At 35.3% G+C, this 14,835-nt stretch overlaps 1 protein-coding gene across 1 annotated transcript; it reads right to left on the bottom strand.

The window, feature by feature from the left end:
- Positions 1-17: 17 nt before the first annotated feature.
- Positions 18-13,758, bottom strand: snu (ABC-type transporter snustorr). The gene is made up of 8 exons (XM_065317476.1): positions 13,448-13,758; positions 3,137-3,385; positions 2,766-3,080; positions 2,507-2,708; positions 2,145-2,438; positions 1,562-2,087; positions 1,319-1,505; positions 18-1,259 (listed from the first exon to the last, which is right to left on the bottom strand). Exons 1-8 carry the CDS (start codon positions 13,573-13,575, stop codon positions 692-694), a joined length of 2,469 nt encoding a protein of 822 aa, XP_065173548.1. The 5' UTR covers positions 13,576-13,758; the 3' UTR covers positions 18-691.
- Positions 13,759-14,835: the final 1,077 nt, after the last annotated feature.

Genomic DNA, 14,835 nt, shown 5'->3' with positions numbered 1-14,835 from the left:
AATGACAGATTTATGAATTTGTTTAAAATATTCAATTTATTTCGAATTAAAAAATTCACAATCAATTAAATTTTGTAATATACACATCATATATGATAATATTCACATTCATCACACCTCCTCGTCACCTAAGATACATCTAATCTTGTTTAACAACAGAAATAATAAGAAAATTACAATTAACTAAACAATTATTGAGCACTCGATCGATATTACGTCTGAATCCACACGCACACATTCTATACAAAAGCAACACACTCGTGAATTAGTAGAAAACCACACACACACACAATATTAAAAAAATAAACAAAACCCAAATGTTATTAAGGTACAGAGAGAGAGGCAAAGAAAAAGACAACAATCAAGTAGTGCGTTAAGTAGTAAATGTTGTGACAGAGACAAAGCGAAAGAACAATTTCTATCAGATAAATATTACGGTAACAGTCAAGAAACAAGAAAATATTGACATTTAATGACTAAATGTTTCATTTCGTTGTATAATAACAAGAATTGTTTCGAAACGCTTTTACAACATCCTTGAATCTTCATTTTAATTTTTTTCCATTGAAAGCTATCTCTTTTAATTCCCCAATTCCGAATTTGTGTGCGGCTCGGTCGCCATTTGCGTACGTTTCGCTTCTCGCTTTAATTTAAGTAATTAATATAAGGCTATATAAGTTAAATGCCGCATTCACCCGCGCTTGAACTTGAGCACGAGGAAGCTGATTGACAAGAAGAGGACGATCCATGTGATCGTGGCGACGAAACCCATGTAAACATCCTTCTCGACGATTTCCCAACCACGCGTTAGCATTGCTCGTAACGCAGTGGTAGCCATTGTTAATGGCAGGAAGGTAGCAACAGCGCGCAGCACCGTTGGCATACCTTCAATGGGCCAGATGACACCACTCAACAGTAGCGTTGGGTAGAAACTACCCAGAGCTAATTGAATAGCATTACGCTCCAATTCACAAACGGCGGAGATAACAAAACCGAAACACATTCCGCAGAGACCTTGGAGGATGGTAAGGCAGATGACCCAACCGATGTCACCTTTGCATTGCACTCCAAAGACAAGGATCATGAAGATTAACACCAAGGCGGTTTGGCCACACATCACTACGAATTGGGTCACGACGTGGGAGAAGAGGATTTCACCTGGGGAGACTCCAGCGACCCAGGATCTATCTAATAATCCTTCCATGCGTTCCACGATTAGAGCTGAGGATGTCAGAGCGACAGCCAAGAAGAAAACAATCCTAAAAACATAATATTTCATTATTATTTTGATGTTTTTGAGTAAAACAGTTTAACATACGTTAAAATAACACCAGGAGCAACAAAATCAGTAAAAGATGGTTTGGAGCTTCCATAAATGGGTTCTTTGAAGCTGATTGGTACATCGGCGATCGCAGTGTTCTGTTCACACTCCTTCAACAGATTCTTAGCAAAGTCCTGATAAGACAACTGCAAATCTCTTTGAAGAATGATTCCAATTTGTTGATCTATAAAAAATTCATTAAAACCATTCTTAAACACTTTCTAAACCACAAAAACTTACTTGACATATCAAGCCAAACTCGCACTTCACTCTGATCCAATGTTTCCTCATCAGCATCCTTCGCCAGCGCCATTCTTGCAACCAAAGCATCAGTAAAGTTCTCAGTAAAATACAATGCACCCCAAGCATTCCCCGTTCTAACAGCATTTATAGCTGATTCCGGATCAGGATAATACTCTTTGACAATGGTTGTGTTTTTCAAATTATCTAGATATCGACAGCTGAGATTCGAGAATTTACACCCGGTTTCATACATGCAGCCCTGGTAGGTCATATTCGTGTAGTTTGCTTCGTGGTTGACGATGGCCAGCTTGAGTCCGGTGGGGTCGCGTCCAATGGCCAAACAGAAGAGTATCACTTGCATCACGGGCAGCGCAAAGATGAACAACATCACGCCGACGTTACGCCACATCCGCAGGAAGTTTTTCTGCAGAAGGGCTTTGATTTTACCCACGGATGTTATATCCGAGCAGCTGCAATCGTCACACATTGGCGAATCGTCTTTTGGTCCTCCTTTACCAATTTTCTAATAAATAAACACAAAAAAATTAAATTTATTAGAGATAATTGTTAGAAGACTTACATCTAAATGTCCATTTTGACTTTCATGTATAAGCACTTCTTTGCTCTGGTGGAAGTTCAATCCAACAACACCACTCTCATCAGTAACGCAAACAGATTCATTCTTTTTATCCCAGTTGAGCGCCATGTTCATATTGGTACTGATATTGGTATTCTCTGGAACTGCTGCGGTGACTTGTCCTTGTTTACGTGACAACTTCAAGAAAACATCTTCAAGTGATGAGCAGTTGTAGATGCTCAACAAACGTTGAGGTGATTCTTCAGCGAGAAGTTTACCGCTGCGCATCAAACCAATCTAAAACAACAAATTGGCGGTTATCACCACATGTTTTTTTTTATTATAAAAATATAAATAGATCTTACAGTGTGTGCTTGTCGTGCTTCCTCGATATAATGCGTGGTAATAATGACGGTCTTGTTACCATCTTTGGTAATCTGCACCAGATGATTCCAGATGCTCTGTCGCAACAAAGGATCCACTCCAACAGTCGGCTCGTCGAGAATCAGCAGTTCCGGGTCGTGCATAAGTGCCACAGCGAAAGATACACGACGTTGTTGACCTCCACTACAAGAAAATTAAATGTTAAAAGTTTAAAAAAAGGTTTTATGTTTAAAATGGTACCTGAGGTTCTTCACCATGCGATTCTGACTGGGAAGGTCAAGGAAATTGAGCAGGAACTGCAGTCGTTCGTTGATCTCCTCAGTCTTCATACCAAAGATCCATCCGAAGTACATCATGGTCTCCTTGATGGTAAATTCTCCGTAGAGAGCAATTTCTTGCGGCATGTACCCGACTCGTTTACCAGGCACACCTGAACCTTTAGTACCTGGTCGACCTCCGAGGACCCAGATCTCACCTTCGTTCAGTCGTCTTCGACCGACGATACATGAAAGGAGTGTGGTTTTACCGCATCCGGAAGCACCCAACAATCCATAACTAAATTTAAAAAAATTTAATTTTTTGTTTGATTTAAAAAAATTATAATAATTTACATTGTGCCCTTTTGAACTGTCATATTCAAATCGCTGAGAACATGATTCGGATTCTTGTTGGATCCATAATGTTTGTACGCGTGTCGAACGCACACCGCCTGCGATTTGCGCGTCCATATCGTCGACTGCTGCGTGTTCAATGGCGGAGGAAGATGGCCGCCTGTAGGCGGTGGTGCTTGCACATCCACATCGACTAAATCCGGGCCTGGTGTTACAGGCTCCACGCGCTCGCTCATCGCCGAATTGTCGCTGCAACAAACAAAGGAAAGAAAGTTTTAAACGCGTTGCATCATCGAAGATGATCGGCACACATATTATGTCAGTGGTAGGAAAATTTCCACTTTTACTTTACGAAACCTCACATCATCTCGAAGTGAAACCCAAGCTGGTTTAATAAAAACATTAAAAAAAGTTAATTATCAATAATATTAATATAAAAATTAGTAACATGAAACATTAAACTAGGAATTTATAAACTACGGCGCACGAAATAATGGTAATCGACGTAAAAATGAAAGTCTTGATGTCGAAACGGCCTTGACGCGGACGCTGTCGTTACTTTTGTGCATCGCGCGTGCAATTGTGCAAAATCACGTGTGCAATCAGTATCACATCAAGAACTAAAACGATTACATCGAAATATTAAAACAAAACACACGAAAAAAAACCTTCGAGTGTGAATACGTGATCGCCATTTTGAATTTCATCGCAATGCAAGCACCATTTTGTTTTCAATTGTTTTAGACTGACCTTGATATCACTTACAGTTACACATTAATTCTAAACTAGATAAATTCTTTACAACATTTCTGTTTAACTGAATATTATGAACTGAGTTAGTTAGGAAAACGATCGAAAGTGGAAGCGACCTAAATGAGAAATGAATTAATAAATTATGAAGATACACATCGTGTATTCCGACTACAGGGTGCCTAATTACAAAGAGTATTTGATTGCCCTGACAGTTATTGATTTATAAATTTTTTGAACTTCTGCTTGTAATTTAATTAATTATTTAATTAAAAATGCAAAAATGATGTTTTTCTTGTACTTTACTCGAACAAAATTATTTATTATCCAATTTAATTTAATTTATCTTAACAGAAGTTAACCTTGTCAAAATGTGCTTTGTTTCAACGTTTATTGGTGCGCAATTCACTAGTCACTACGTACTAATTAACATATTATACTCTATGCAATCTAATTAATATTTAAGACTGAGAACGAGACTGCACACATTGTTGACTTGTTACGAATGTAACTCGATGCGTTTTCCTGTCACGTTCTCAATTTATATTTGACTTCGTTTTGTAATAATTCCTATCGAATATGAATCATACGTTTTATTGAAAGTGATGAACATTCACTTATTGAAAATGAAACAATCACAAAACATAACCTAATATAAGTGCTTTTAGAGGTTAAGTTTGAAAGATGTCAAATGCACTTGTTCCATTTGCATGTTTTTGACACAATTTCAATTTGAAGGTTAAAAATGTGTTCAAGTTTATGTTTTGCACGCGTAGATCGCATGCAAAAGTAGGTTTTTTAAAATCCTCGAGTTCAAAGTCTTCAACTTCATGTTCAGCCTCAGCGCCAAGGCAGACTACCACTCGACATGAATATTCATTGGTATTTTTAAATTAAAAATTTAATAAACACTTAGAGGTATTTATCAAAATTATTAACCATTCGCTTTCGTAGCGCTCTAGTTAATTCTCATTAAATTTATAATCATCGCTGTACTTTTCCTTTAAAAGAAAACAAAATTTCAAAGTAATACTAATATTGAGTGTGTGTATTTGGTTGCGGTTTATTTGTATGCGTGACGCAATCGCAACTTTATTGCATCCTCTGATTATCGTTCGAGTTTCTTCTTCCTCGCGTATTTTTTTCGCCTTTCTTCGCTCGCGCTCGAACAAAAAGTATTTTATTATGTGCTCGACGCACTTTCCGACTGTGCCAGTAACATTTTACATTTACACCGTCGAGCGTTACATAAATCGAAAAGTGTGACATAAGAAGTTCAGCAATACACGACAAAGTAAATTAATCTAATACATAGGCAACCAAAGATACATTAATACAACACTATTGGTAATCTACATCCAAGTTACTTTATGCGTCTACACTTTGAGGGTCGAGAAACAAGTTTCTGATACGCACAGCAATTATCATAAATATCGTGTCTCAGCCCTCAAAGAAACATTGCCCCCGTGGCTTGTACGAGTAAAGAGTTAATATTAAGTACAGACAACTATTTTTATTTTATTTACAGCGTCTGCGCACGTCATTAAAATACAATCTTGATTGTGAAGGTCGAACTGTACTCTTTTTTTCGTTTTTGGACCGTTTTTTCTCTACTTAGTAATCTTCCACTTCCTTCTCTACGTTTTTACTGAGTACCTACTTATTTTTTTCAATGCGCATGTGAGCTAGACTTAATTTAAGTGACTCAGGTAGGCAAGAAACACGAGAGCACCATGACCTCTGATTAACCAAACAGAAATCATAATCCATTAACTTTTAAAAGTAATAAAACCATCATAAAAACGTTTTTTTATGCGTTTGGTATGAATTACATCCGATGACGTAAATCACATTATTCTTAAGTCATAATAATTAATATTAAACATTAAACATGTTAGTTTGGTTGCATAGGCAGATAAAATATCACAAAATGTCAACTTGAAGAGTTGTTATACTTGAATGTGTTTATTTATTAATTTAAGACGTAGAGATGCGAGTTCTACTTGTGCGCAGCCGCCATTGACGTAAGTCATACAAATACCTGTCTTTTCACCGTCACACGCATCACACACTCACGAAACAAAAAAATTCAACTGGTTTTTCGTTTCACATCCACAAAGGAACATAAAATACTTCAATACTTACAACTCTAACGTTATAATACAAAAAATAATTCTGTGGCTTAAACATTCGTGATTGTGATTAGCATGTCATGCGATTCGATGTGCGCCGCTCGCAAATTGATGAATTAACTTATTTGTTGTCGAGCTGCACACAAATTACCATCATGACCCATATATGATTCGCAATTCAACCACGAGTAAAACAAATTGATTACGTTAAGTCTACTTATTTATACCTGAGAGATATAGGTTAGACACGTAATTCACATGGTGTAAAAACAACGAAAGAAAAACCTGTCGAAATTTGATTATATAATGAAAGAAATACGAAATCACGCGTTGTGAATTTATGAAGAAATGGTGAAGAAATGCATCGTTTCATAATGAAAGTTAGGTTAGGTTCGGGTTGACGTGCGCGGCGGCCATCTTGTCTGTTTTGACATTTGACGCGTTATTAAATTTTGTGTTTTCGTTTTCATCGTGGCTGCAGCGACGCGCGTGCAAGTGAAAGTAATCACTTTACTTGACTTCCAACTTCGACTTGTTGCGTTGAAAGCCACAATATGCACAATAAATTCGCAATTAGACACAATTCAATTGCAGGCGAAGAATAGAGAGTCATCTAGAGGTCAAAGTTAAAAACTTCCTCGCGTCGATTTCACATCGTATTACATAAATGACGTCTTCACTGATTGTCGAATCAATTTCCGCTTGAATAACAATCAAATGTCAAATATTTTCGTTGTTAATCGAAGAAACCAGTTGTGGCGTTGAGTGCACACGAATTAAAACGCCATTTACATTTTTACAGTTTTGATTAAACGCATCGACATTGTCTGGTGGAAAAAATTTCTCCGCACAATAATTACACACGTTCATATCGTAATTGCTCATTATATAGAATCGCAATTACGAATGACCAAAGTATTGAAGCGTTTTTAAGCGTTGTGCATTTTCCTGCACCATGGTGACATAAAGTGGAAACGTTAAAACGTTGAAATTAAAATTGATTTATATTGCAAATTGTGATGAACGACAAAGTCCAAGGCTGGAAATGCGTGCGCGAGAGTCAAAAACGTGTTATTTCACCAGCGACAGCGCAAAAAAACCAAACGTTTAGCATCAATTTGTACGAAAAAATGTTTTTAACTATTGGCGCAATTAACGCGGCAGTAATTAGGAAGGAAATGCATTTCGTTATTTCCTGCTTTATCGCTAATTATTATTTTGTAATTATTAATTAAATATAAATGCATTGTTCGATTGCATTGATTGTTATTGGTAACGCAATGAATATATAAAAATACGAAGCGTAGGAAGCGATAAAAGTAGGAAACAAAGAATGCGAGGAAGTGTTTCGTACAGACTTATGAGTTGTGAGAAAAATGAAAATAATAAGAATACGTCGAGAATTATTCCGTAAAAGTAAATTTTTCCATTCCGCGAGAAGTGTATGGATGTAGTGTGTTGGTTTTTTGTGTTTTATATAAAAACTAAGAGTCGTATCAAATTTTCCTTTGGTAGGATTCATTGTTATTAAATATGCTATCTAATAATGTTTAAATAATTATTCTAGCGTTTTTAGTTAAATAATTACAGGGCTTTAAAGTTAATTGATAAAAACAACAATTTTTCAATTTTTTTAAATGCATTTTTGTTAGTTTTTCTGATTTTCACAGAAAACTAACAACTTTTACGTAATAACATCCTAATACTTTTTTATAACTATTAAAATAAGCTATAAATAAAACCAAGATGGCCGCTCTATCTCAATTAGTTTAAAAGTTATAAAACTATAAACTTTATTCATGTTAAAATAACAAAACTTTACATTTTCTCTCGTAACAAAAAACTAAAAATCCAAAAATTTCTCAATTTACCCAAGTTATTCTCCTTTAAATTCTCTTTCCAATGATATATCAATCAATATCCTACCTCATTTAATACATAAGTTATGACGTCGCAAAACTACCGTATAAAGTTTCGCATCAAAACGCTTAACAAAAATCAAAAATTTTACCTTCTAAAAACCTGATTCAATAAAATCAAAAAGCAACTTACGTTATTAACATATTTCCTCAAGTCGTCGTCACTCGCTCGTTGTGCAATTAGAAACCTGGTCGTCGAAATACTTTTCGGGGCGTCGTTAATCAACAATCAATTACGCACACATTTAGAACTACAAGAATTTAATTTCAATTTATTATTAAATCCTATCTTATCGCAATGAAAATTAAAAATCCCAAATTCCAGACACGAAATATTTTAAACAATAAATACAAGCAGTCGGAGAAGACACGTAATGTGATTAGCATGCGATTTGCATGCGTCAGATGGCGATGCGTAGTTTGGTTGAATAATTCGCGAGCAAGAATGTCAATGTTTCACCGAAATGCGTAACACGCGCTGCAATCAGTGAATGAGATTGCACTTTCTCATCTTTTATACGTGCTGTCATCCCGTCATAAACTGATGAATAGGTTATAAAACGTACATAACCTGCAAACATTCATTCATAATTAATTTTTTCCTCTCGTTTAATCAACGTTTATTGCAAACAACGTCATCGCGCACGTAAAAATTTACTGCATTGCATAAATCGACGATGACGGTGACAAAATATCGCAAAAAAAATAATACTCTGCAAAAAAAACCTTATATTTACGTCCGATATCGTTAAATGTTGCACGCGCGTCGACATAAACACAATAATAAATTAATTATGATTTTATAAACTTCAGATTGTGAAATGTACAACGCTACAAGTTTTTTTCTCTAGATTTCTGAATAAACAAGTTTAGAAATTTTTCGTTTTACGCAAATTTCGCAATCCCCGACCGCCATTTTGAATTTTTAATAATTTTCATTGCGAAATATTTTTGGGTTTTAAATTTTTACACATACACTAAATCCAGATGCGTGTTTTATTCCTTGTTGCGATTTGAATTTAATCCAGTCTCTTGAATATCAACCTGACTTTCGATTTCGCTGCTCCGGTGATTACGCGGCGCGTTACTTTTGCTTTTCGTTTTCGCTTTGGCGCACAACACTATTCCACTATGGTTATGGCGCGCGGTGCGTGGCGCGGTGCCGCCGACTTGAAAAGTTCTTCCTCGCGATATTCGGTTCCGTTCCGAAGCGTCGGACTGGTGGAAACGCGACGACGACGAGGAGCTGACTGCGCGCCACGCCGAAGAGCGCCGCGCGCTCGGCCCGCTCGAGGAGGTCCCCCGGCGAGACGTCCAAGTTTTTTCGAGAGAGAGACCGGACCGGACTGGACACTGGACGCGCGCGGACTTTGCCTTCGTGGCGGCGAGGACACACAAATTATAACGCGGCTACTTCACTTCTAAATACATAATATTAACGATTCTGTGAATTTTTTTGTTTCTTCAAATTTTGATTCATTTCTGACGTATTTAGTGTTTATTTTTAGTTGTGGCGATTGTTGAGGATCTGATTTATATGTAGGTACAAACGGCGATTGTTTATCTTATATAGTTTGGAAGATAAAGAAGATAAGATGTTGAGAATCAAAACAAATTGAATATTGCGAGGTGAAATTGTAACGCGTTGGTTTTTTAAGGTTTAAACAAAAACTAAGAGTCGTAGAGAATTTTGCTTTGGTAGGATTAATTGCAATTAAATATCCTTTTTAATTATGTTTAAAAAATTATTTTATCATTTTTAGTTAAATAATTACAAGAGTTTAAAGTTAGTAGATAAAAACAACAATTTTTCAATTTTTTCAGCGGCATTTTTGTTAGGTTTTCTGATTTCTACAAAAACTAACAATTTTTACGTAATAACATCCTAATACTTTTTTATAAACATTAAATTGGACTATAAATAGAAACCAAGATGGCCGCTCTATCTTTATTAGTTTAAAAGTTATAAAACTTTAAACTTAATTAATCTAAAAATATCAAAACATTACATTTTCTTTAATAATAAAAAAACTAAAAACCTAACAAAATCTCTATTTACCCTACTTATTCCCCATTAAATTCCCTTTCTAATGATATATTAATCAATATCCTACCTTCTCTAATACATAAGTTATGACGTCGCAAAAATGTCGAATTTGTTTTGCATCAAACCGCGGCACGAAAAACGAAAATGCAAATAGAAAGAAAGTTGTGTAACCTCACACAGACGTCAAGGTTGTGTCCATTCGGTGTCTCGTAACGACTCTTTCCGATGGCCTGCCGATGGCTGTTGTTGCGCTTGTAATTATATCAGCAAATATTGCACTGCAAGACCGTCTTGGCGCGGCGCTGATTATGCGACGTGGTATTGCGCGGTCGCGGCCCGAATACGTGAACGCGGAAAAAAGCCCCCGAATAATCATCATCCGACACGAAATGTGTGTCACACATTAGCTTCATAAAAAGCCAGCCAACTTAATTACAACAAATGTAATCCATTTTTTTTTCGGCGGTTATCCAACCGCAAACTCACTGGCCAAGTGTTATTCAATCGTTCAAACGCTTGAAATATTTGACGGAAAGAAAGCGGCGTGTAAATAAAATCAAATAAAATTCGCGAATTGCTAAAATCAAAAGTCATCACGCAACCGACCAGCAACCAAGCAAATTAAAGATATATACGTGAATTTATTAAGGAAAAAAACTTCGGATATCAATGAATTTTGTTTCATTGACTTCAGACTTAATTTAAGCTTAACGAATTATTTCCAGAATAAACGCTTATGCAACCGAGTGATTTTTACTCTTGGCGTACATTTTGTAACACGGCCAGTATTTAATAACACTGGTCGAGATCAAAACTTGCAAGCAAGAGAAAGTTATCGCTTTGCATGGGAATTTCCACACTCAGATCGAAAATATGACTTAATTTTAAGCCATCTTACTTATAAACCCAATAGATGGCGCTCTAATGACATCTAATGTCATTTTAGGTATAACCTATAAGTTATGTCATCACAAAAATTTTCAAATTTATTTTGCGTTAGTTTTTTGCATTTTACACAAAAACTAAAAGTTGTATCAAATTTTCCTTTGGTAGGATTAATTATGCTTAAAAAACCTTCCGAATGACGTTTAAATAATTATCTTATCACATTTTGTAAAATAATTACAAGACTTTAAAGTTGTCATTCAAAAACACAATTTTTTATTGATTTTTATTAGTTTTTCTTTTTTTAAAGAAAATCCACAAATTTTACAAAATAACATCCTAATACTTTTTTATAGCCAATAACATTATCTATAAATAGAAACAAAGATGAAGTCTCTATCATTATTAGTTCTCGAGTTACAACTCAATTTCCAAAGAAAAACTCAAAACAAAATTTATTTTCAAACCAACTTACTTAAAACTCCGACAGATGGCGCCCTAACAACCAATATTATTTTACCTATTTGTAGGTTATGTACGTGTGCACTTACCTAATTTCATTTGCACACATTGCGTCGACGAAATTGATATTATATGATCGGCACAATTACACACACAAAACACATCATAAACTCAGCGTACTTGTGTCCGTACATAATGTGTGAATAGTCGTAATACATCGTAATATAATGTCGGTCAAAAGTGTTGTATAACACTCACTAGCATTTAATTTAATTATAATAACATCCAATCTATTGTACGAATTATTTCCAACTTCAGTTTGATTTTATTTTCATTTCTATGCACGCTAGACGCGAGTGTGAAGTAGCCTCAAGTAAATTGTGCCAAGGACAAACTCTTTCGATCAGTCCAACCAACGAGTCACAACTTAAAAGCAAGTAAAACAAAGTATTTCCATTAAATATTACAGCGATTCGTTGAAAAATCACACCAGATGGCGTTAATTGCAGTAATATAGGCAACTTACGTCACAGAACATCATAAAATAGCCGTGGTACATTATTTTCACAGTTTTATTGCTTTTGCTTTTTATCTTATTGATTATTTAATTATTATTTAATTAATGCGAGGCGTAATGATGGCCTGACGCAGGTTTTTTGTGTGTTTGTGTTTAATGTATGCAGATACACGTGTCGAAGCGTTTAGTTTTTGCTTTATTTGTAAATTAAGCAAATTGTGCAAATTGTGCAAAGGTGCGACTTGTTCCATGCCTTCGAAGATGAGTTTTTATTGATTTTACGATGGTGACAACGCGTTTTCTCGCTGATAAAAATAAAATGTACTGAAAAACATGTCTGCGCATCATAATGGCCGCCAGTAATTTATTTATGACGTTCATAACACTCACAAAAAATTATTCATCAAGAAATAAATAGAAAAACATTAAAAACAACAGTTTATGCCTTAAAAAATATATTTTTTAATATTTTCGAATAAATATTAAATAATTACGCTATTAAAACGCAGTCAGCATTGTCCAACACAATGAATCTATTAGTATGTGTTTCATTGACATATTTAAATCTAAAAATAAATGATAACCATGCTTAAATGGCTGAAAATGTTTATTACTCTCGCATATTAAATGCAACTTAACCTTCGCCTATAAATTAAGTCAAATTTTGATCAAAAACAGCGCAAAGTGTGCTTGATACTCAGCATTTTACGTTTAAGTTGTAATTTAAGCGGAATTTAATGTCGCGCTTGCGTTTACATCGCGTTTACATCATAAGTTTCGCGTCTGTTCGAGCAACATACCAAATAATATGTAAGAGCATTATAGGATGTGCCCGAGGGTGAGAGAAAGTTATTATACTCACATGCTAAGCACACAGCGCACGCGCAATGAAACACCGTCTGCACACGACAGTTTCTCGCACGCCGATCACCAGACTTAAGACTATTTCACTTTTTATTCAATTTTATAAGATTTATAAGATATATAAATAAATTTTTAAGTAAAAATTCGATTGTATTGAATTTTATAAATAGAAATAATTGTGTTTCCTGCTTACAGCTCTCTAAATTCATACAAGTGTACTCACAAATGTGATTATAAGTTACATAATGTTGAATGTAAATTGTAACCCACTTAAGTCTTACCTGACGCGCACAACAAGAAAAAGACGTGAAAATTCTCTCTTGTAGGTCAAATATTCGTAAATTCCAATGTGAAATGTGTTTATTTGGTTGCCTAGCCTACATACACCACCGAAATACCTCTAGGTTACATTCTACGCACTTCCATTGTTATTTTTGTACGCTGGGAAGTAGACTTACATGTTTTTTAAGTGTATTAACCTCAAAATTATATTTTTCACACTATTGAATTGTAATATATACAAAACACGATGAATAAATATAATTTAATAAGTAATTAACTAAAAACAACCTATTTGAGTGATGGATTACGTGAAATTTATATTTACAAAATGGCGTCTGGTGTAATATAAACTTAAGAAGTCTTTAAAGGTAGCCATATTGCAAAACGATTGCAAAAGTTACATAAATCACCAATAATTATAAATTCGCGTCGTCATTGCGTGCGTAAACTCACCGTATGGCATTACTACTCCAACTAAACATTTTCCGAATGCGTTCCTCCTTGGCCGAATCGAAAGACTCCAGTGTTCGGATACTATCACCCGAACGGACGCGTCCAGGCATATTTTGTTGATTACTCATATTGCGATGTGGAAAATACAATATTTGCACAAATGTCGCAGATTCAACTCAACACTCAAACAAAAATTTCCCGTGTTCTTAATAAACGCAAATATTTACGCGCACATAAAACACCGCAGATTTCCGTAAATCACTTGCACATGCGCACACAGATTTAACGTTGAAAAAAAGTGAATTTTCCGACGCGGAAAATTCGCGCAGGTGCAGCAACGACCTGCTCGCGTAACTGAAAGTCGCGAAGAGAATATTATTTGCGATAGAAAGTGGATACGAATGCAATTGCACTTTTCGAGCGCGATGTACATGTGTGTGTGATACACGCGATGTTTCTATTGGTTCATGAAATCTCCTTCTCCGGACAGATTAGCAACAACTGCAACAAGCGCGATGCAAAAGCAAGAGTAATAGACAAGATTACAACGCTTAGCTCTATACAAGGTGTTGTTTAGTAAGGGAATTATGTTCGTTTCTCTTTGCGCATTGCTTAATGCATCACCGACGTTTATAACTTGTGTAATTATTATAAATTATAATGCATGCAAGCCAGGAATGTCTGTCATTATTTTATAATAACTAATCATTTATGAGAAAATGCGAAAAGCATTTATTGTTGCCTATATTAACTTTTAAATATCAAAAATATAAAGTTATAAGGTTATATGTATATTTTAATGTGTATGTTGGGTTGCATATACTTTCCAAAGTGAATTCTTAGTAGTAATGTGTGTGAAAATGAAAAAAAGTATTTATGGTTGCCTATATTAACTGTCAAACACAATAAATGTGTATGTTGGGTTGCCTATATTTTCGAAAGTGAATCCGTAATAGAACCACACGCATGTGCACACAGCGCGACACAAAACTTTTGCTTTTACTGCAGAAATTTATTGCAATCACACGCGTGTTTCAGCTCTTTGCGTTCCCGTTCGCCATTACGCAATCGGCACATTGCCATTCAAATTGATCAATTTACAATTGAAACTGTGCGCTGTGTCACCACGCACACACATAACATACACGTTAATTGCATTTTATTGTTTAAACTTTAGCGCATAAAACGTATTTAAGTAGATTTCTGATGACCTTGGACTTTGCACTTCGATCCCCTTTACTTTCCGCAATATTCACGCCTGTTATAATTAAATTAACTTGTTTCGCGTTCGCATTGCATTTATTTGCAATTATTTGCTATTTCAACCGGAAATCAACACGTGTGTTACCAAGATGACTGCCGTACAGCTAATGTACTAATGATTCACT

Source organism: Atheta coriaria, unplaced genomic scaffold (assembly GCF_025399875.1).
Source record: "Atheta coriaria isolate IRGN ID8LTWV9N9 unplaced genomic scaffold, Caltech_Dcor_3.1 hic_scaffold_3_pilon, whole genome shotgun sequence".
Lineage (NCBI taxonomy): Eukaryota > Metazoa > Arthropoda > Insecta > Coleoptera > Staphylinidae > Dalotia > Dalotia coriaria.
This window is presented reverse-complemented; position numbering and strand designations above follow the sequence as displayed.